We start from the raw sequence: 21551 nt of genomic DNA, 5'->3' as shown, positions 1-21551 counted from the left end.
TTAGTATGTGTTCGCAATTGAATCATGATGAGGGGCTTACATGAGATAGGGGAACACAATCATGTCCTTTAACTGGGCAGCGAGCCAGATAAGGTTGAGAGGATCTTGGTCGACATCAACCTCTTTGGCCAGGGCAGTTGCATTGTTACTGCACAGCCATGAACCACCATCGGGGTTGATGCAAATACCGAAGTAACCAACACGGGCCTGTAGCGAAGCGTCTCCAGCGATGTTTTCAATAGCGGAGTGAAGGTTGTAGTCAACTTGAGCGGTGTCGGGTACTGCATCGTAACTCTTGTAGTAAATTGAGAGCAGGAAGATATCTGGGATGAGTGGCGAAGAGGATGAACAGCCGGCAAGCAGTAGAGCTAGTTCTGGTCAGTAAATGTCTCACACCGAAAGACTGCGAAGTATAATTACTCACATAGTAGAATAATAGTAATGGCGATAAGAATCATCAACACGTGGTGGTAGCCGAGGAATGGTACAAAACCTGAGAGATCTGGTTAGCCGCATACTTGGAAAGAAGGATGAGACATTTATCTGGATGTGCTGGGACAGACTTACGATACCATCCGACCTGGACCTTTTGCCTCCGTGAGGACGAGCTGCTGCTCGTACTCGTCTTGGAAGCCATGGTAGATGTGGTCGACTTTGTTCTCCTTTAAATTACTGCTGATGGAATTTGCGACAGACACAAGTCGATAGTCTGCTCTCGTCTCCCAGGCAGGGAGTAACGAGCTAGTTACGCAAGACTGCGATCGTTTGATTTCCTCGCTCTTTCTGCTACCGTTTGGTCGCGTAGCTATTTAGAAGCTGTCCTCGAGCTATTGAACTTGTCGAATTGGTAGGCGTCCTCCACTGGATCAGTCTGTCTGTCTCGGTAACAGTAGTTTCTTGTCAGGTTAATGAGCGGTGGAATGCGGGCGGTAGGAATCGATGTCTCGGTAGACAGTCGATGCTGGAATGTGCGCGGGTTAAAGGCGACGGTTGAGATCAACGAGCGAAAGTCGGACCCTGCGATAGTGAGATCTTGTAGGGGAGGTTAAGTCAAAGTCAGGTGAGTTAAGATGATGTAGATTGGCGACGATTAGTCGAAAGCCTTGACGATCAGTTGACAATCTGCTAATGAGGGTGAAGAGTTATTGGTTTTGTTAGAAGAGAGCTCCTGGGGGAAAGGAGAGGGAAAAGAGAGGAGCGGTCAGTCAGTCAGTCAGTCAAGTCAGGTCGGGTCAGGTCAGTTAGTAGCGCAGTTTCGTATACCAGAATATTGGGCAAATATTGGATGGCTGGGGAGACTTGGGACAGTAACCAACCTCTGGACTTTTCTGTGGGTGATGGAGAGGTGTAGGCCCAACCACCTATTTACTTTCGGTTGGCAGGGGGATGGTGACGTTTTAGATATGGAGCCACCCTTGCCGCTGCGAGAGCTCCTTCCTGTCCATTTGAGCACTGGGCAACCCGCCAACCAGCACTGTAGAGGGAAGGAGAGGTAAGCGCAGTCCGGGGCTAAACCGTTAGCGGTTAAGAAGACTAATTGGACCTGCAGCAGCGCCAGCTTTCAATCACCTTCCTAGTTTAAGACAGGGCTTGATCCCTGGACCCTAGGATCTACGATCTTACGTAGCGCTCTTCTACGACCAAACGCGACCTTGATTTGGTTCTGGCCCTGTCAGCTCGTCAGTGCCCAGACTTGCCAAGGATAGAACTATACCGAGTCCTCCTCAGCTTAATGCAGTTGTCATGACAATCCGACGCTGTCTCGAACACGTCCTGGTTTGAACCTGTCTGCAGTTTTATCTTGATCTGGCTGGATTAATTGGATGCCCACCTATATCGCAAATCCCTATATAGGCGCCCGTTCCTGTTTACGAGCTGTTTAGTATGGATCCCAATTGATGTCAATTATTGGCTGCCCTGCTCTGTGTCTCTGAAGCTCAGACACTGATGGTCAAGATCGCGGTGATACCCAGCGTCGTCGGTAATCCTGTTCCCTGCCCAGCCGGCTTCTCTTTTCCATCTCTGCCCCATTTCCCCAAGCAATCGTGGCTCGACTTAAAACTCCCCGACTCTTCGTAATGGAGTCAAGCCCACTTCGTACCCCTTGCTCAGCCCAAACAACTCACGACATCCACTCTTCCGGGATAGACGAGGCTTTCACGCGGTGTAAGGAACAAAACAATCACCCCTGATTCTCAATTGATGAGGACAGATTTGGATACATATGTTCAAATCCTGTATGTAACTTCCATCGATGCTCTGTATTATGGGCATTATACGAAATCATTATCCGAGAGCCCGAAGTCGGATATGCGGCTTCCTTTTTATGTGCCACTCAATGTCATGTGGGTAGTATACAAACAATTATAGTGCACTTGTCCCTAGTGCGCCATGGCGGCGATGCGCTGTCAGCTCGTAAAAGTAAACACAATGTCTACATCGATGCTTCTATAGCTGACGACGACTTGTCTTTCTTAGAACAAGATCAACATATACTTGAAGCTCTTCCTCGTTCTTTTCATCATAGTCGCGAGTTTATACTCCCGAGAAAGCCGTTGGATTCATCATGACTGCCCTCATGGGAAGCCCAGCCACCCGACTAATTAAAATCCCTGACGCTCAGCCACCTCAAAATCGCAAATCTTCCCCTTATGGCAATTTTACTTTGCCCCTCGAATAATAATCGGCTTTTAGGCGTTTCAACTGATTTTATACCCGTTCAAACTCTTCTCAGCGTCTCGTGATTGTCGCTCATCCAAGGCCAGTCACAGTCGGGCAGTGTGACCTTTCAGATGTATTTTTACTTAGACGGAAATATGTATTTACCGAGTTTAGTGGGGCTCGCTGCCCCACGTCATTCAAGAGCAGCTACGTTGCGCTATGAGATTCATGACAACTATCACTGAAACCACTATATTCAACATGGCTACTACAGCCGCTCACCCCCAGGGAACCTCGCTCGATATTCGGGTTGAAGACTTTCTGGACGATAAACTCCAGTCCACTGCTGATCTCGAGAACCTCGACACACTGCTCGAAAATGTCGAGCTTCAACGTAACCAGCTGCAATCGCAGCTAGATACAGCTGTCAAAGAGCTCGAGGAGACCCGGCGCACAGCCGATGACCGCCAAGCCTCGCTCACCGCTCGTATCCAAGAGTTCCAAAAGCTTCAGGAGAGCATTGATCTCCGTGCCCAAATCTATGCTGCTTCCGATGCGCCTGATCAGGCCATTGAGCGACTCAAGTCGCCCATGAACAAGATCAAGGCTGTTGAGCGGGCCCAGAGTTACCTTGTCCTCTTGCAAGACGCAGAGAAGCTCCGAGCAGAAGCAAAGTCCTTTCTCCCGCAAGATCCCAAGGCTGCATTGGAACCGTACATCAAGCTAAAGCAGCATGTACTCAAGTTACAAGGCCTACCGGGCCAAGAAGGTCTACACCTCGTCGCCTACGTCGAGAATTTGACCAGATCACTTTGGGATGATATCAAGTCTACCATGTCTGGGGAACTAGAGGAAGTCTTGAAACAGAGAAAGTGGCCGCGGGTTGAAGCCGATCTGCAGATGGATGAAGAATGGATCAACTGCATCGAAAAGCTCATTGATTTGCAAAAACCAGAGATAGCACACACTGATAAGCTCGTCACGCTGTTACCGTTCGAGATAATGGCCTCGATTTTCGTCTCAGAGTTCCGTTTCCACTTTCTTAGCGATAAGCCGACAAGCAGCCCGCAGGCATTTGGAACACATTGCCTTTCGTGGTTTATCGCACTCGTTGAGAAATGGGAAGACTTTTTCCGAGACAATCTCGGGTATCTCCTCGCAGAGAAATTTCGAGATACTGATGTAGCAACCAATCTGGCTTACATCGACCCAGTTTCTGCGTTGATTACTTCTCTATTGCCAATGTTGAAGGAGAAGACCTCTTTGGTCGCGCTAGAAGCTGTCAAGAGTCCATCTTTTTTGAGTAGTTTCATGTCACAACTTATGGCCTTTGACGACAATGTTCGCTACAAGTTTAGCTACGACAGTGGCGACGCGGAGAATGGATGGTCTGGTTTGACCGCATATGTTCTTGACGACCACTTCGATACGTGGTTCAAGGCCGAGAAAGAATTCGCTCTGGAGAGGTACAACACCATTATAGATTCGCAAGACGCTCGCAACATCGATTACGACTATGCGTTGCAGGGCAAGATGAAGCCAACATATGCTGCTGTGCGAGTCACTGATCTTTTGCGGTCGGTAACAAGCCAGTATGAGAGAGTTCGCACTTTCAAGCATAAGATTCGATTTTTGATTGGTATCCAGCTGGAGATTTTGGATGCTTACCATGATCGTCTTCGAGACTCACTACAAGCTTATCAAAGTATGTCTACTACTTTTGGCCGTACACTGGCTGCGAACAAGGAGGATCTTGCTGTGCTAGAAGGTACAGGCGGGTTTGAAGTGCTGTGCAAAGTGATTGGCAGCGCCGATCATGTTGTCAATACTCTAAAGGACTGGAGCAACGAAGAGTTTTTCGTTTCTCTATGGGATGAACTCCAAACTCGAGCCTTGCATCGAGCCAGCCAGGGTAATAACATTACTAGCACTATGAGCTATGACGATGTTAAAGATCGTACTTCTGCAGCAGTAGGAGAGAAGCGTGAAGACGGTGCTCTCTTTGATGAAACGGCTACTGCTTATAGTATGCGACGCACAGCTGCTCAAGAGCTTCTTGTTGGTGCTCTTGTTGAGTCGCATAACAAGGCTTTCCGCGCTTACACGACCCGTGTTCAATGGACGACTGTCGGCGAAACAACTATTTCTGGTAAGTTAACTCTTGTCGTTGTCGAGCTCTTACTAACATCGCAAAGATGAGCTTGCCATTACTCCAGAACTGGACGAGCCACTTCGTATCCTGCAGCGCAACTTTGATTTCCTTGTCAAAGCGCTGTCCACGGCCGTCTTCCGCCGCGTCTGGCGCGAAGCTCTTACCCAGCTTCAAGAGCACTTGTGGCAAACGGTCCTTATGCGCCAATCTTTCACAACCTACGGCGCAACTCAGTTCTGCCGTGATGGTGTCGCTCTGGTCTCCATTGTTGAGCGTTATATCCCCAATGGCTCTTCTATCCTCGACAGTTTGACCGAGGGAATTCAGCTCCTGAGTTTACCAGTTGAGGCTGGGGAGGCAGGCGGCTTGACACTCAAAGAAGCCAGTGACAGAGTATTTACGGATAACGAGGAGGCGCGCAAGGTTCTTGAGGAACTGCATCTGGAAGAGCTGTCACCACAGAGCGCCAGAAACATTCTGCAACGCCGTGTAGAGAATAACGAAAATGTGGGATGGTAAAGAATAGATTAAATTGGGTATATTATCATATATCTGAATCTCTCTCAGACCTACCACCAATGCTATCGCGTGTTGAACTTCATCGTAACCTTCTATGCCAGCAATGTTTTCCCTTTTGTTCTATCGTTGTATTCCTTCTCATTTTAATCACATTCCAATGCTTTTAAATAGCAGATCAATTTTGTTTTGGGCAAATTTCAGCCATTTTAGCTGTTGAGAGCTCGCATGGTCATCTCGACAACGATAAAGGTACCTGCACTGACGGGCATGGCTCGAGCCAGAGTAGGTCCGATACCCTTGAAGAAACCACCAGCACCCTCAGCGCGCCATGTCTTAGAGAAGCAATCTCTCATGGTGCTGTATCGCTGGTTGGCGCCGTAGCCGTCGGTTTGCATCTTGCTCTTGATCACGTCGAAGGGGTAGCTGGAGAGCCAGAGAACCTCACCAGCAAGACCACCGTAGACGGCGATCTTCCAAGCAGGGATATCCTTGCGGTCGACCTTGTTGCGGGCAGCGTCGGAGTTCATCATGTATTCAAAAGCAGTGAACCAAGAACCGTAGGCGAATGCCTCTCGCCAGATAGTCACACACTGGCCACGGTAGATACCGCTCAGTACACCGTTGTGCGCTCCGAGTTTACGTACACAGTCCGCAGGACCGTTGTACAGGCGACCGGCGCCGTGAGGTTGACTCTGAAGACGGATACGGATGTGCTCGATGGGGCCGGAGAGAACCGAGTTGGAGATACCGGCGAAGGCACCCGCGGCACCGTACTGGGGGTAGGAAAGTTCAGCGCCATTGTTGCGTTCCTGGAACCAGCGCTTGGCAGCGTTGAAAGCGCCGAATTGAACGGAAACACAAGCGCCAATACCGATGAGCGGCGTCAGTGTTCCCTTGTAGAAAGCTAGGGCGCCCTCGTTCTTGTAGATGGTTGTGGCGGCATTGATGGCGGAGGAGTATTGGTTTGATGTTTGGAGTCGGACCTTGACAATGTCAAAAGGTTGTCCTAGGAGGAAGATTGTTAGCAATTGGTTTGGGTTCAGTTTGTTACACAAGTAAGCTCATAGCAATGTTATTGTGAAGAGTGCCTCTCACTCATGGTTGTCGTTCGGCTCAATCTCACATAACCGTTCCCATTACGCTACGCGGCCCACATGAGATTGAAGGAAAAAAACAAATCAGAACATACCAATCAAGACCTGTGCAATTCCTCCAACAGCGCCAGAGAAAAGGTCCTTTGCTGTCTGGAGCGCAGGGCTCTGCTTGGACGACTCCAACTCAAGAGCGTCCATCTCTAATATGGCGGGGATTTGTCCTTGACCTTTTCTTTTCTTTTCTTTTCTTTATAAAGCCTCTAAATCGCAGAGAGGAAGAGAGGAAAAGAACAGAGAGGCAGTTTGTGAGAGAGAGATAAGCGTAAGGAGAAAGAGAGGGCTAAAGATAAGGTAAGAAAAAGAATGCCCCGGTCTATCTATCGCAATCCGGGGTCGAATTGTCGCGGAGAGCGCTCGGCAAATGACGTGCTAGCATTAGCAAGCCGGTAACGGAGTCCGGGCTGTCGGTGTTGTAGAGTGACTTTTTTTGGTGGTGAGATACAGCGATACCAGCGCTGTTCGGAGCCAGCCCCGTAACAGAACTGGTTCAAAACGCGGGGGATCTCGCCTTTTGGCACTGCACTTGAGGGAAATCTCTTATCGGCTTCGTCTCCGGTCACCGTTCTGGCGATGTATCTCACTAACAAACTAGTCTGCTAATAAGCGCGGTTCCACAAGTTTGGAGACTTTCTTGATCAAAAGGTTGCAGCACTTCGGGCTATTACTTGATAATGAAACTCGGGATCTGCGTTCTAGAACCGTAGCAAGCCGGCATATGATTTCTATCTCACTTGCCAAGTACAAGAATCAGCCTCTAACTAATGACCAAAAATCTGTAGGTTTATTCATTATTCTCACAATTGTTCATCTAGATTCTCTCAATAGGCGACGCCCCTTCTATACTCATAGACTGGTTCCCTTCTCTTTAGTATCGTTTGACTCCTTGCTTCTCATCTTTTGCATCGTTCTGCGCTTGCGCATGCTGCTCAATGGCCTCCTTGAGCTTCCCGACCACTTCAGGTTGGTTGCTGAATGCAGTCATGAGCAGACTTTCTAATTCGGCCTCTACCTTGGCGATTGGCTTCACGCCAGGCTTCCTGTTCTGAGAATCGTTCATAAGAGAACCCCATCGATGTGTGAAATTGTAGATGGACTGGCGCAGCAACTCGTCCAGTTGCTCATTCATATCCTCGACTGTTAGCGTCTTGGCTGTCACCGACGGCGTGCCTCGAGACCAAAGACCACCGCCGATGATGTTTGAAAAGAATCCAACCCAGTTTTGAGGACTTAGTGTATCCCAAATATGGACAAAGTGCTGCATTGAAGCACCGTGGTTTCTGATATCGCCAATCTCGAGTGACACCAGCTCGTTCTTGATGATAAGCAAGTTCTTGACCATGAACAGGTCAGGATCTGTACCAGCCTTCAGCGACTGTATTCTTGATTCTGCGCGTTGGAGTACCTGAATAGTATCTCGCACAATGTTGAAGACAACTGAACTATTTTTCGACTAGACATGACAGGTCAGATGCTGGAAAATATACTCCAACGAAAGGTACTTACTGATCTCTCCTTTGGCATGCAATTCTCGTACATACTCAGGAGTTTGATAGCCTGTTTCACTAGAGGATGGGCATTTGACGATGCCACTCCGCCCACAACAGGGCCTATCATTAAAGAAGCGTCTTGGAGAGGAGCTTTTGCAATTGTTTTTGTTACTTCTGCCTCAAACACAATGTCTGTCAAAGGCCAGAGGTGATGCGCGAGGAGTTGTGAAGTGTATTGTTTACACTTAAGGAAGTATGGCGACTCCATGTCGTCCAAGTCAGTACCGAAATATTCGTTCGCAAGCAAGCCTACGACATTGCAGGTCATTTCTAGCGGCGCAGCTTGAAGCACTGTTTGGAGATTGGTCACTAGCGGTGTCAAGTTACCGGGATGGGCAATAGTGGTGTTGATGGCCTTGATGGCCTGGAAAACGGAATCAGACGCTTGTGTCCAGACGGGCTCCACACCAAACAGTTTCATGAAGAGATTCTCTTCGTTGTACATGCGCTCAAAGCATTGCTTGATAAAGTTACGTGACGCTGTCTCGGCTGACAGGTCCTTGACCTCTTTGTTGAATTCCGCAATATCAGATTGCGTCAATGCCTTGAGGTCCCGGTCTCTTGTCGTTAAATGGTTGTGGATGATGTTATTAGCTGTGTTCGCATACGTCTCAAAATGTGTGCAGGACTCGTTCCGCTGGCCATATGAGTCGTACGCTCGACGCACCGTTTGGTGAACGTTGGGAATCAGGCCGTAAGAGTCCAGCATCATCTCTTGGAAGCGTCCATATGCAAGTGCATGGCGAGCAGACTCGGATTTGGTGGCGATGATTTGTCGTCCGATTTCAGGAGACACCTTTTCTAATGTGGTCTTGTAACCATGCTCAAGAAGATGTAAAGCCTTTGTGAGTAGAGCAGTGTATCGAGCCAGGTAAGTGTCACGATCGCGGTACGAGGGCTAAATGTGTAAGCGCGTGAGCTTGGAAGTGATATGGAATCCTTACGTGTTCCTCCATAAACACAATACAAGAGTCAATGTTCTCGACCATCTCTCCGAATGATGCATCATCAACCAATCGACTGGCGCCCGGCGCATTGAGACGTCTTGTCGCATTATCAAGGTAGGCGTAGTAATGAAGGTCGGTTCCAACTTCATTGGCCAGCTCCTCTAGCCTCCTTTGTTCTGTCAAAAGTTCCTCGCATTGTGATTGGAAAGTTGATGTTTGCGCCTCAACGGAACCGAATGAGTTTGACAGAGATGTGAGAAGTTTAAGAGTCGCGTTTGCATCATCGATAAGTCCGTCCAGGTGGCGCTCTGTCAGTGCGAGCTGGTCGCGATACAGTCTGTAAAAAGTCAGAATGACCTATGGGCGTGAGCCCGTACAAGATGCATACAGGTATTGTTGTTGGCTAGCATTTAGCAATTGCTCGTCAAATGATTCAAAAGTGTCCGGCTCATGCGCATCGACGTCATTGCTAGAGTCGGGAAGAAACAAAGCTTCCCATGCTCTGCTCTTCTTGTCCGTCTTTTTCGGACGTGGTCTCGTATCCTTAGACAGCTGCTCCTTGACCACACGATAGAAGTCCGAGTATGAGTTGGCTCGACGAATGACAGTCGGTTCTGGTGGAGTATCGGTATCTTCGATTTCTTCGTATACATTGGGCATTGGCGCCGGGATTTCGTGTATTTGGGTCGTTTCCTGATATTATTTGGTGAGCTTCAACCATGTTGTAGTGGGGTGTTTATTCGTAGGGGCATACGTTGGGCTGTTGTAGTAAGGACTCTTTGCGACGATGTCCAGGACTGCTATTGGATTGACTCTTTTTACTGGTGCCCAGATCGGGCATCATCGTATACCACGAGTCTTCATACATGGTGCCGACGGAGCTCAAGGGAGCTTTAAATGGGAGGTTTTGCTAGATCTAGAGCTGGAGCTATTCTAGAAGCCACGCAGCGTTGAATGTTTAAAGTCGGAAGGCGTCAGCTCCGAACCGCCGATGCATTGGGTGGGAAAGTGATAGTGTGGGGTTAGTTATCCGTGCGCTACGCTAACAGAGTGCCTGCAGCTTGTGGCGCATGCTCCCTCCGATCTGTGGCGGTGGTTCTACTGTAAGAAGGACCCTGTGGCAGTCCAAAGAATTTTGCTGACCACTGCCATTAGTCTATTTCTTAACTGCGGGAGCTTGAGCTCTATGACCTCACAACATTTTCTCATCCATTGCGAGGCAACTTTGGATTTATCTTTTGATGCAACTTGAACTCTTCAATAGAAGATTCGTCAGTTGTATCGAATCGGATTCTTCATTTTCAGGTGCACGTGCCCATCATGAACGTTTCTCGAGTAGCTCTCAGGCGAGCTGCTATCCGCTCTCACGCTCGCCAGCCTATCAACATATCTCAGCGTCAATGGGTTCGTTACGCCCACGATTATGGCAGCGAGTATTCTGAGCCTCCATCTAACCGCGGAGGTAAAATCATCAGTCTCGCGGCTGTCTTTGGCCTAGCTGCTGCTGGAGTTTACCTTTATCCTAAATTGACTGGAAAGTCCGCTTCGGTAGCTGAAGACGAGAAGAACGAAGCTCCCATTAAAGCTGAGATCGAGTTTGAGAAGCCTCGCAAGAAGGTCAAGTCCAAGGAAGAGAATCGGGATCTTATCAGTTCACAGCATGCCCAAGTCAAGCATAGTTGGGAGCATCCCGGAGTCTATGCATGGGGTTCCAATGTTGGCAAGGTTATCGATCCAAGCTCCAGTGAGAAATATGTCAAAGCACCTCGAAGAATCTCCTACTTCAATGACCAAATTCTTCGAGACCTCAAATTGACTTCCATTTTTGGTGCGGCAGTCACTGAGAAGGGTGATTTGGTTCAATGGGGTCTTGGTTACAACCAAAAAGACCCTTCCCCCGTTTCCACACTCACAGGCAAGGACATTATCAAGATTGATGTTTCGCTTGATCGAATTATTGCCTTGTCGCGCAAGGGCAATGTCTATTCCATTCCAGCATCTCGCAATGATCAAGAAGGTGGCCTCAAGGAAGAACAACAGAAATCTTCTTGGTCTATCTGGGGATCTGGCGGTTCGCGAGAGAACATTCATTTCCGCAACTTGACACCATCTAGCCTTGCTTACGGCGAAACGGTCAAGGATATAAGCACTGGGCAGGAACACTGTCTGATGCTTACTTCCAAGGGTCGTGTCTTTTCGGCCGCAGCAAGCGCCCTTGAGTTTCCCTCGAAGGGACAGATGGGTGTTGCTGGCTTGAGCTGGCACAACAGACCCAAGGGTCCTTATGACCAGCCTCATGAAGTCACCACCTTACAAGGATTCGAGGTGACACAGATTGCTGCTGGCGATTACCACTCGGCAGTTCTCGACAAGACCGGACGCATCTTTGGATTCGGCGATAACTCTTATGGACAACTTGGAATCGATACCGACTACGGTCTTTCAGTTTCAGATACGCCAGTCATGGTTCCTACCAACTTGTCATACGCCAATACTGGGCTTATTCCCACTGTAACATCCATAGCAGCAGGCGGAAACAACACCTTCTTCACTGTAGACGCAAAGGCCTCCATGATTCCTGGCAGCACAAAGGCTCTTGCTCCGGCAAGAAGGCTCCCGCCTATAAGTACAGACTTGTGGGCTTGTGGGCAAGGAGTCTACGGAACATTGGGCACCGGTCGATGGTCGCATGTGTCCGCCAAGCCAACCAAGGTGAAGGGCCTGTCGTCTCTCTTTGAGTTCGATGAGAAGACCAACACGATGTGCCCCATCAAGCTCAAGTCTCTTTCAGTCGGCGCCACACATTGCTCGGCTATCATGGACAACGTGACAGAGCTCTCAGTGTCCAGCAAGGGAACAGAGAACGAAACCAACTGGGGTGCTGATGTCGTATTCTGGGGTGGCAACGAACACTTCCAGCTTGGCACTGGTAGACGAACAAACCTGAACGCGCCTGCGTATATCGCAGCTCTGGATAGTCCGGCCGACGCTCGCAAGGAGGGGACTGAGGGTTTCCATCGGTTGTGCGTCACTCCTCGCAAGACTGTCCGTTTGGATGGTGGAAAGGGACGAAAGGTATCATTGGAGCAAAAGGTTGAGTGTGGCAAATATGTAACTGGCGTTTACTCTGCTGTTTAAGATGACAAGCCACAGGGCTCAATTTGTAAGAACACTACTATTACTACTGTATTATCAGAAATATATAATCATGTATTGTATCTAAGAGAACACGATGCGATGTCGAGATGGAATTGTTTTGTCATAATTCAACTCTTGGTGCTTGTATATTTGTAACTGGTGGCTCAGTCTCCATTAGGCTATGAAATCGTCCGATCTCCCTGTCAGATATCTACAGGGGGCCCATGGAAGCTACGCCAGTTGGAACTTGGACCAACACGACCGGGCAATGCCAGCTGAGTTGAATTTGGTCTCGACCACGCAAGCAGGTCACATCGCGAATGGAAGGAATGTATTAATAAGACGTTGATAACTCTTGTACCCGCATTAGTGGGTTTCCTGGATGATAGTTATGCGATTGAAGGAGTTGGATGATCGGGCCAGAATCCGTTCTCCGCAGACAAACCCAAAATAGAAATAATCACGACATGTAACTTAGTATCCGAAGCTGCTAAGTAAAGAATGGCAGTGACACCAACAGCCGCCACGCAACTAAAATTATCCCTGACATGTGCAGGAGTGAAAAAAAAATGAAAAAATTTACTACAACCAGGTACCGTGGAACTATTGACTCTTAGTAGATTGACCTCGAGGATAAATTGGGTGCATGATCAGCGGCGTCCAGAACCACGGGATCGGGAAATACTGTAGCGAGGATGATGCACGTGTCGTAATTAAAAAAAAAAAAAGAAAGGAAAGGAACAGGGTCGAGATCTGTCAAATATCATCAGAGAGACCTACAGTGAACTGTGCCGATCAGGCCCCCGACCTGCATCCATCCATCCATCCCTGGGTAGGTTACAATGAGGCCCTAGGGGGTGGGTGGCACTTACAACATGTGCTGAGTGAGGTACTCTGTGCACTTGCGTACCCAAGAACAAGGGAAGTATAAGCGCGGGCAGCTAGACACTTCCATTCTTCCCCCCCGTCCCCACGTTCTTTTTGCCCTGTCTTGTCTTGTGTGTCCCAATTCTTTGTCCGTTGTGACGTCTTGAGACTCGACAGTACCCATTACTTGGTCACGTCTTCACGTCACGTCACTCGTTCAACTAGGTGACTTGACTGTGTGTACCTAGGTACTATCCATTACAGATTATTTGAAGTTTTATTTCATCACTATCGTAACTTTCCTTATTTCTCTTTTCCTCCACTCACTCACTCTCCTTTCATTATCTGCTCTTTCCCCAACATTCGCTCGACTCCTCTTAGTTCGGCCTCCCACCCAATACTTCCGATTGCGGTGTCTTATCCCTCCTGCCTCCTTCTCTCGACCTTTCTCCTTCACATAGTCTTGGTCAACCTATTTCTCTCTCTCTCTTTTTAACCTTCGCCCCCGATTAAACAGAGAACTCTCTCTTCTTTCTACCCTCTTTTTAACAGTTTTCGACGTTACGACTCCGCCACCGTTAAATCGTCTCGTCACTTCCTCGCCTCCTCGTAACTCTAGTTAGTACTTACTGCGCTGCACTTGCGCCCCATCGCCCACGCGGATCCGACCCTTGCCCTGTCCGGCCTCCACCAGCCAGGGAGACCCAACGACACTATTCCTCTTCTTGTGCCCAAATCTCCGTCGATTCTACTTCTTATACTTGGGCATCCGCCGCTGGCCAAAACTTAAGTAAAAACTGCGACGAGCCCCGACTTCCGGCGCAGCTTTTGCTTCTCCTTGGGGACCTCACGCCAGTCTTTGTACCGTCCTGACGCCATGGACAGGATCCCCAAGTTTAGGCGCAAACCCAAGAACCCTACAATCGAGACCTCCGTCGAACGCTCCAGCAGCGACACTGCCGATAGCATCGCCAGCTCCGAACTGCAAGCTGCAAACCTTCAGTCGCAACAACAGCAGGGACAGCAAGTTCTGCCACAGAAAACTAAACTCTCAAAGAGAGCAGCTTTTAAGAATTTTCGTTTTCGCGGCTCTACCAAAAGAGCGCGCGATAGTTCACCCGCCGAGTTGCCTTCCAGTCCTCCTCCGCCGGCCGTCGTGAGCCATGACGGTGTCAGGAGCCGACCCGTCACGGCTGAGAACGATGCGCTAGGCAACCATACGCTCCGGATTCCTGCCTTCCTGGAATCTTCAATGCAGAGTATGGCATCAAAAAAGCGACAGGCGTATTAGTCAAACACTAACCATCTATAGGTATCGATATCAAATTCCAGGACCTGACGTGGGCTGAGCGTGAACGGGTTTCAGAAGGTACAAAGAACGACGCAGACCAGGATTTCAAATGGGGTACTTTCAAACAAGTCGATACCCAGGAAAAGGGTGTAATGGATCGCTACATCAACATCAAGCCATGGAACCACAACCGAGTCAAGCTTCAGGTTCCCGAGGAGGAGCTCGACTATGTCAACGCCTCTGAGATTACCGTTCCTTCACCCTCAGATCCCAACCAGGAACCATTAAGATACATCGCCATGCAAGGGCCGACTCTGCCGTCAATCGACTACGTCTGGCGCATGATTGCTGAACAAATGTCCTCACCTGCTGTCATCGTGCAGCTCACAACCATGGCAGAAGGCGGAGTTGTCAAATGCCATCAATACTTCCCCGATGACCAAGAAAATTCGACTTGGACTCTGAACGAACACGATGCGTGGAACGATGGATGGCAGGCCCAGTTGACGTACGAATCATACGAAGAGATGGCTGAAGGTGCCATCGAGAAGCGCAAGCTACTCATGCAAGTTGATGGTGAAGACGAACCACGTGTTGTGTGGCATCTCCTTTATCGACGATGGCCTGATTTTGGAGTACCTGAGCTCGAGGATCTTGACGGGTTCTTTGATCTCATGCAGTTGTCCCGTGAACTGAGTGCACCCTCTAATCCACGAATAATTCACTGCAGTGCTGGTGTTGGTCGGACGGGCACTTTCATCACTCTCGAGCACCTCATACGCGAGCTTGAGTTGGGTACTTTTGAGAATTACGATGACCCGAGTGAGGGCCCTGACCTGATTTATCATACTGTCGACCTTCTCCGAGAGCAGCGTGTGGGTATGGTCCAGGGCCGCCCTCAGTTCCTGTTCATCTACCAAGTCATGCGAAAACTATGGCAAGATAAATATGGTGTTGATGAAGACGGTAACGAACCCGCAGCTAAGAGACTCGAGGTAGGTGACCCGTTCATCGACGACTCAGTGCCAGGTTCGACGTAAGCCGTCCAAGGCATTAGTATTACGGATGGAGAGAAATATTTATTGGGTATCCTGGTCAGCGTTCGTCATACAATTTGCAGATCGCGCAAGGGAGTGCATACAGGCAGATTAGAAAGAAGCATGAGAAACGTGGTAATGTCAAGGTGGAAACTGGAATACGGGCTGTCTTGATGGTAACGCTATGAGTACTAGTGTTCCATGATGTACGTTTGGAGACACAATTTGCTTGTGTTTTATATGATATAGCTGGGTTGTGTATGATCAAGCATGGAGGCGCGTTTTGGGGTGATGATATCCACATATAGAGCTCGCATCTCGTAACAGAGAGATGACGACAACAAGGGAGCATTCAAGTCGGGAATGACTTGCAGAGGGTTTTATTTAGTCTACAAGATACCACAAGCACGGATAGGGGTTGGTTGTGTATGATAGCTATCACATTCGCATATGCAACGATCGAAACGAATAGGTGTAATGAAGAATACCACGTAAGCATGCATGAGCTCGGAGTATGAGAAACAGTTTTTGTATTATGGTTTTGAAACCCCTCTTTTCCATTTCTGCCCTATCGTGGGATTATTGGCAGCAGTCTTTTTGTTCAGTCTGTTTCTGGCCGCGTGCCAACATGTATCTCTCAACTTCATTACCACAATACGCTCGCTACATTTAGTTTAATAAGTTCAAAACAACGAAAAAAGGCAATCTCTATAAACGATAATAAAACTTAGGCGCTAATCACCAGCGTAACAGTCTCTCTCTCCTTCTCGGTGACAGTGACAGTGGCCTGGTCCTTATCTGTAACTGTCACGGTGAAGTAGACAGAAACGGTAGGTGTGCCATCGACGACAATAGTTGTGGCATGTGCATCGTCACCAGTACGAGTAACAGCCGCGGGCTTCTTGTCATCTTCGCTATCAGCATTGGCCTCTGTGGCTGCGGGAGCAGGAGCCTTTGTGGGCTTGTCGGGGATAGGGATGAGCACTACGGACGTAGGCTTATCATCGTCATCACCGTCTTTGTCCTTGTCATCATCACCATCATCATCATCATCTGGTGAGGTCGTGGGCTTGGCTTCATCAGGCTTCTTGATTGATTTGGTCAAGGTTGTGCCGCCAGGGAGGTTCATCGAGTTCGTACTTGGCTCAGCGACAGGGGGGCTTGTTGGAGGGAGATCCTCATAAGCCTTTGTGGGCTGGGGGTTGGAAGGCTTTGGGGGGGTGGTCTGGGCAGGCTTCTCCTCACTCGGTTGAGATGGTCGTCCCTGAACGGGCTGGGTCTGAGCTGGCTGGGATGGCTGCTCTGGTTCGGGCTGAGATGGTTGCGATGGGGAGGTGGGCTGAGCAGGCTGTTCAGCATCAGGTTGGCTCGGCTGCTCAGGGGCAGATTGAGTTGGTACTTCGGGAGCAGGCTGGGTAGGCTTCTCAGGCACAGGCTGGGGCTGTGTGGGTTGCTGATAGTTAGGCTGAGAAGGTTGCTCATTCACAGGCTGGGTGGGCTGCGCTGGCTGCTCAGGGGCAGGCTCACTAGTGGGTTCAGGGGCAGCACCATCATCGACAGTAACGATGGTAGTGACTGTAACCACAGGAACTTCAGGCTTCTTCTCAACTGTGGAGGTAGGTACTGGCTGCTGGTCCTGGTTTTCATTACCGGGAGCAGTGTTGTCCTTGCCACCTCCAGGAGTTCCTCCGAGGATCTTGGCTGCAGTAGCGGGATCTTCGCAGACTATCTTGATACCTCCCTCGACGTTGTACAAAGGTAGAGCAAAACATTTCTCGCCTTGAGTCTCACAAGGAATAAGCTCGAAAGCACCATCGTCACCACATAGAGCCATTTGTCCATTAATGCAAGCTGCTTGGCCCTTTACACATGCAGTTTCGGGTGTGAGCTTTGCGAACTCTTCGTTGTATGTTCGCGCATCAACAACATTGCTAGCGTAAGCAGGGGCGGGAATTGCACTCGTGCCTGTAGGAACTTCAGTATTAATGGTTGGCACTCCATCAGCTGGTGAGCCTGTGGGAACAACCTTGGCCACAGATGTGGTCTCGGGTGAAGAAGGGTTCGAGACGACGGCAGTAGTAGCTGGGGGGGCAGCAGGTGCTGCTGGCAGGGTGTTGGAGCCAGGGGCTGAGTACTGGGGCTCGGCATTTGAAGGAACAGGAGCTGGCTGTTGCACAGCTGAGGTCTCTGCTGGGGCTTCGGGTTGCTGCACCGCAGATGTAGTGGGAGCAACGGGCTGAGCAGGCTCTGGAGTTGACACAGGATTCTGAGGTTCAATGGGCGCCGAGGTCTCAACAGGAGAAGGCTCGGTAGGCGCAGCAGGCTTTTGACCATCGGGAGTTTCAACAGGAGGATATGTTTGCTTGACCTCAGATGTAGGAGCAGGGTTGTTGGGCTGAACAGGTTCTGAAGCTGGGACCCCACCCTCAGGCTGGGCAGCCTCCGTAGTTGGTGCGGGCCGATCTTGAACGCCAGACGTAGTCTCAACCTGTGGGTCCTTTGGCTGGACTACAGAGACAGTCTCGGTTGTAGCAGCAGGCTTTGTCTCCGCAGCTGAGGTTTCCGGAACATCTGCTGCTGGTGTGGTAGGGGGATAGGGGTAAATGTTGGAGGGATGCTTGGGGTTGATGGGGAATGCGGTATCACCAGGAGCCTGTGTTGTGAGGTGTCCAGAAGGAGTTGGCTCATACGCAAGAGTAGTTGTCACGTCCTCAACGGGTGTGGTCATAGGCTGCTCGTCTTTGGAGGTAGTTACAGGAAGAGAAGGTGCTTCAGGAGCTGCGGTCTCCTGGGTAGCACTTAGCTTGGTGTTCTCTCCCTCCGATGGTTGCAGTGTACCAAGATCAACTGTCGAGTCCAGAACTTTTGTCTCGGAGATCTCTGGCTGTTGGGCGACTGCAGTGGTAGGAACTTCAGGAGCAGCAGTAGTAACCTCTCTTACTGGCTCGTAGGTCGGGACCTCGTTCGCAGAAGTTGTGACTTCCTTGGTGGGTGGAGTAGTCTCCGTCACTACCGCACTCTCGTCAGGGGATTGGTACTGAGGCTGATCGGTCGCCGAAGTTGGCTTCTCGACCTCAGTGGCAGGATCCTTAGGAACAATAGAGGTCGTGATAACCGGCGCGGAAGTGTTCTGTGTGAAAGTTGGCTTGTTCACAGGCTCTTCTTGAGTAGGTGCCTGGGCTTCGCTAGTTGGCTGGGGAGCCACGTTGGTAGGCTGGACGGGAATAACCTCGACGGGTTCAGGCAGATCAGAATAGGGGCCCTTCTTCTTGTCGTCTCCTGGGGTCTCTGAGAATAGTGGGTTAGGGTCGGGAGTCGAGTTTAATGTCTCGAATATAGGTCGTGGCGTAGTCTGGTCCCCGTTCCCGGATCTAGCATAAATTGTTAGATATGGTTCTTCTTCTTCTTCTGTATCCATGCCTGTTTCATACCCATTTCCGCCATGAGCTGCAGTAGGAGCTTGCGAGTTCTCCATTCGAACGTCGAGGAAAACTGCAGGGTTTCTTTTTTCTCTGCCAGTCCACATAGGGCCAGCCTGTGCGGACTGGACAGTCAAAAGGAGTGACATGGCCACAGCGAGCCTCATTCTATTGTATCGCATGATGAAGAATAATTCGATATAGACGTAGGAAAAGTAAAGAGTGTTTGGTTCGTAAAATCCAAAGATATAGTCGTGTCGTGTAATTCGTTTGTCGATCGTACGTGAGTCAAAGTGTCGTATAAGTTGCAATGATTGTAACACGAAAGAAAAGCAAGTTTGTCGAATAACTTCCTCCAAGATCCAAACAGATTAAGAGTAAGTAGAGCCAAACAACAATGTTCACCCCGAATATCCCGTGAACAAAGAGTTTACTTGTTCAGTGTCCTGAGACCGAGACACACAAACTGAGTACAAGGAAAAGCCGGCCTTGTTAGCAGAATGAGTAAAGGGAATGACGAACAATGGAAACGAACAAGGGCTATGAATGAAAGATGGAGAGATAGTATGAAAGAAAGTCACACGAAAGAGACAGAGATAAGGAAATGAGTTTGACAAAAGGAAAAAGAAAAAAGGATCCAAGTAAGAGTCAGAGAGTGAGTGTATGTGTTGGAGTAGAGTGAAACCATTCAAGTTGGGCAGGCAGAGCCAGTGTGTTAATGTATGCAGTGTCTCTTTCCCCCCCCCCCCCCCCCCAAGACCTCAGGAACAAGCCATATCCAATTAGCGCCAGCAAGAGACGACAAATCGCCTCATGTAGAGTCTCATCTCGTATCGAATCTGATCGATTTTCGCGGCAGCAAACTATCCAAATTCCCTGTACCATGCCATGCATGCAATGCCATGATCCCCAGTCAAAGTCATAGTCCGAGTATCACGACGCGCCCAACTCCCCAGTAAAGACTTCCCCCCCCCCCCCCCCCAGCAACTCACCTAAATAGAACTGGAGCCAAGCAAAACATTTCCCATAAATAAGAAAAAATAATTTGTCCGACCTTGTCAGCCAATCACTCTCGTCTCGTCGTTGTTGAGTTGTGCGGTAAAAGACTGGCTCTAAGCGCTCTGTTTTAACAGTCTATGCGCGGCTTGTTCCCATTGGCTCACTAACTCCACCACGGCCCGGCCTTACTGGGTTCAGCTGCCAGTCGTCGTCTCTCCACTGAACCGACCTGCGGCCTTACGGTGCAAGTAGTGCACTCTTTTAGTGCTTTACAGGGGGTTCGTGATGCCCTCATTTCTGGCCCTGCTTTGCCTTGGCTTGACAACGGGAGATTGACAAGGTCATGATCATGATCCAGATCATGCCGTATTCGGATCTAGTCGACCCATCTATCGTCTCTGAGTTCTAGACCAGATCAGCCCTTTTCATTTCCCTTTTGACTCTTGTTCCTTGACTGGCTAGTTAAGAATAGACTCCCTCCAAACCCGTCGTCTTGGATCTCAACATCATTTGACGATAGCCGCCTGACCGCATCCATAGACCGTGGCTTAGATCTTAGCTCCAAACTACCTACAAAAGAGATAGATCCCTTTTTCTTAAATTTGCATTACTCTTTGTTCTACTATCGTTTCAACTACCAAACGCCTTATTTGTGTAGTACAAATATCTATACAAGGGTATACACTAAGCGCCGCCGCGTCTAAATGCTGCCAGTCATGCTTTTTCTATGCTCAAAATACATCAGAACCTTCAACAACAATCCATGAGTCAAACCCTTGCGTCCAATCTACTACACCGCCCGGTCTCTGGCTGTTTTCTCTTCCCTTTCCTCTGCCTCTGTCTCTTCCCACTCCGTCAGGTCGGCCTCTTCATTTGCTTCGTCCTCTTTCTCCTCTATCCATTCGTCATAGTCCGTGGCAAATACCTTTCTTCTTAACTCATTAACCGCATCAAGCTGTTCTCTCAAGTTCTTTTGTTGCGTTCTTGTCCAATCCAGGTTGAGATCGTTGACATCAGTGATCCTGTTGTTCCTGTGATAGAGAAATCTATCGCGGGCCCACATCACAACACTCCTCAACTCCTTGACACCGTTACCGTGACTTTCAATGTACTTCTCCACCACTGAGTCATCCGGCCACTCCCATACTGCATTATCCATTACACCATGCATGACTTGCTCGACCTTTCGAGGTCTGACCAAGGGTTCCGCAAACGCTCGGAAGGCACACAGCGTTTCAATCATGTCCAGGTCCTGTGGTAGCTCCCCCATGTTCTGTATCTCTTCTTGCAGAGCTGGCGAGCTCCACTCCTGAATCAACCATTTCATCAAATCCGGCATCGCCCTGATCTGTCCTGCAAATGCTAGCGACAGCATCAGGTTGTGGGCGACAAAAGGCACGACCGGATCTCTCCGCGCTCGCATCATGTCCACATGTGACACGTGGAGGCTATCTTCAGGGCGAGATCTTTGTCTCTCTTTCACAACCACAGAATAGAACAGACCCTTCATCCGTTCGCCGATGATTTGAAACATTGACAATGCCGTCAGTTCTTGTGCGTTCTTTGCGTGCTTGCTGTTCTTGCCAGCATCTGTGGCTTGTATTTCGTAATGATGCGCGAATGCGTTCTTGTCCGCATTGCCCGTCGGTAGAGTCACTGCCAGCGTCTCCACCTCTCGTCGAAAGATCTTTCGTACGGTTTTGGCAAGTTGGTCAAAAATAGCTAGGTTCATAGACTTCTCAGCATCAATGTGGTCTATAACATATAGCAACAGGCGGAGCTGTGCTTCGAGGGTGAGTCGTAAGCGGCCATGGTGTTGC

At 49.4% G+C, this 21551-nt stretch overlaps 8 protein-coding genes across 8 annotated transcripts; 3 read left to right on the top strand and 5 right to left on the bottom strand.

The window, feature by feature from the left end:
* Positions 1-36: 36 nt before the first annotated feature.
* On the bottom strand, positions 37-637 carry FGSG_06302 (uncharacterized protein; the record flags this gene model as incomplete). Its single annotated transcript, XM_011326652.1, has 3 exons — positions 37-368; positions 425-493; positions 568-637. The coding sequence occupies 3 exons, from the start codon at positions 635-637 to the stop codon at positions 37-39; spliced, it is 471 nt and encodes a 156-aa protein (XP_011324954.1).
* A 2285-nt stretch (positions 638-2922) lies between these two features.
* Positions 2923-5332, top strand: FGSG_06301 (uncharacterized protein; the record flags this gene model as incomplete). Its single annotated transcript, XM_011326651.1, has 2 exons — positions 2923-4810; positions 4857-5332. 2 exons carry the CDS (start codon positions 2923-2925, stop codon positions 5330-5332), a joined length of 2364 nt encoding a protein of 787 aa, XP_011324953.1.
* Positions 5333-5418: 86 nt separating this feature from the next.
* FGSG_06300 (uncharacterized protein) lies at positions 5419-6723 on the bottom strand. The gene is made up of 2 exons (XM_011326650.1): positions 6522-6723; positions 5419-6338 (listed from the first exon to the last, which is right to left on the bottom strand). The coding sequence occupies exons 1-2, from the start codon at positions 6622-6624 to the stop codon at positions 5539-5541; spliced, it is 903 nt and encodes a 300-aa protein (XP_011324952.1). The 5' UTR covers positions 6625-6723; the 3' UTR covers positions 5419-5538.
* Positions 6724-7351: 628 nt separating this feature from the next.
* FGSG_06299 (uncharacterized protein) lies at positions 7352-9848 on the bottom strand (the record flags this gene model as incomplete). The annotated part of the gene is made up of 5 exons (XM_011326649.1): positions 7352-7936; positions 7990-8931; positions 8978-9317; positions 9369-9673; positions 9735-9848. The coding sequence occupies 5 exons, from the start codon at positions 9846-9848 to the stop codon at positions 7352-7354; spliced, it is 2286 nt and encodes a 761-aa protein (XP_011324951.1).
* A 452-nt stretch (positions 9849-10300) lies between these two features.
* On the top strand, positions 10301-12118 carry FGSG_06298 (uncharacterized protein; the record flags this gene model as incomplete). Its single annotated transcript, XM_011326648.1, has 1 exon — positions 10301-12118. One exon carries the CDS (start codon positions 10301-10303, stop codon positions 12116-12118), a length of 1818 nt encoding a protein of 605 aa, XP_011324950.1.
* A 1744-nt stretch (positions 12119-13862) lies between these two features.
* On the top strand, positions 13863-15316 carry FGSG_06297 (uncharacterized protein; the record flags this gene model as incomplete). The annotated part of the gene is made up of 2 exons (XM_011326647.1): positions 13863-14244; positions 14298-15316. 2 exons carry the CDS (start codon positions 13863-13865, stop codon positions 15314-15316), a joined length of 1401 nt encoding a protein of 466 aa, XP_011324949.1.
* A 724-nt stretch (positions 15317-16040) lies between these two features.
* Positions 16041-18757, bottom strand: FGSG_06296 (uncharacterized protein; the record flags this gene model as incomplete). Its single annotated transcript, XM_011326646.1, has 2 exons — positions 16041-18601; positions 18745-18757. The coding sequence occupies 2 exons, from the start codon at positions 18755-18757 to the stop codon at positions 16041-16043; spliced, it is 2574 nt and encodes an 857-aa protein (XP_011324948.1).
* A 1764-nt stretch (positions 18758-20521) lies between these two features.
* On the bottom strand, positions 20522-20890 carry FGSG_06295 (uncharacterized protein; the record flags this gene model as incomplete). The annotated part of the gene is made up of 1 exon (XM_011326645.1): positions 20522-20890. One exon carries the CDS (start codon positions 20888-20890, stop codon positions 20522-20524), a length of 369 nt encoding a protein of 122 aa, XP_011324947.1.
* Positions 20891-21551: the final 661 nt, after the last annotated feature.

The sequence above is a fragment of the Fusarium graminearum genome, chromosome 3 (assembly GCF_000240135.3).
Source record: "Fusarium graminearum PH-1 chromosome 3, whole genome shotgun sequence".
NCBI classification, from domain to species: Eukaryota; Fungi; Ascomycota; class Sordariomycetes; order Hypocreales; family Nectriaceae; genus Fusarium; species Fusarium graminearum.
This window is presented reverse-complemented; position numbering and strand designations above follow the sequence as displayed.

Bases quoted from the DNA above. Each gene is read 5' to 3' on its own strand.
- FGSG_06300 (XM_011326650.1), bottom strand. From the start codon at position 6,624: ATGGACGCTCTTGAGTTGGAGTCGTCCAAGCAGAGCCCTGCGCTCCAG. The intron at 6,339-6,521 runs GTATGTTCTGAT...TCTTCCTCCTAG, and splicing joins AATTGCACAGGTCTTGATTG to GACAACCTTTTGACATTGTC.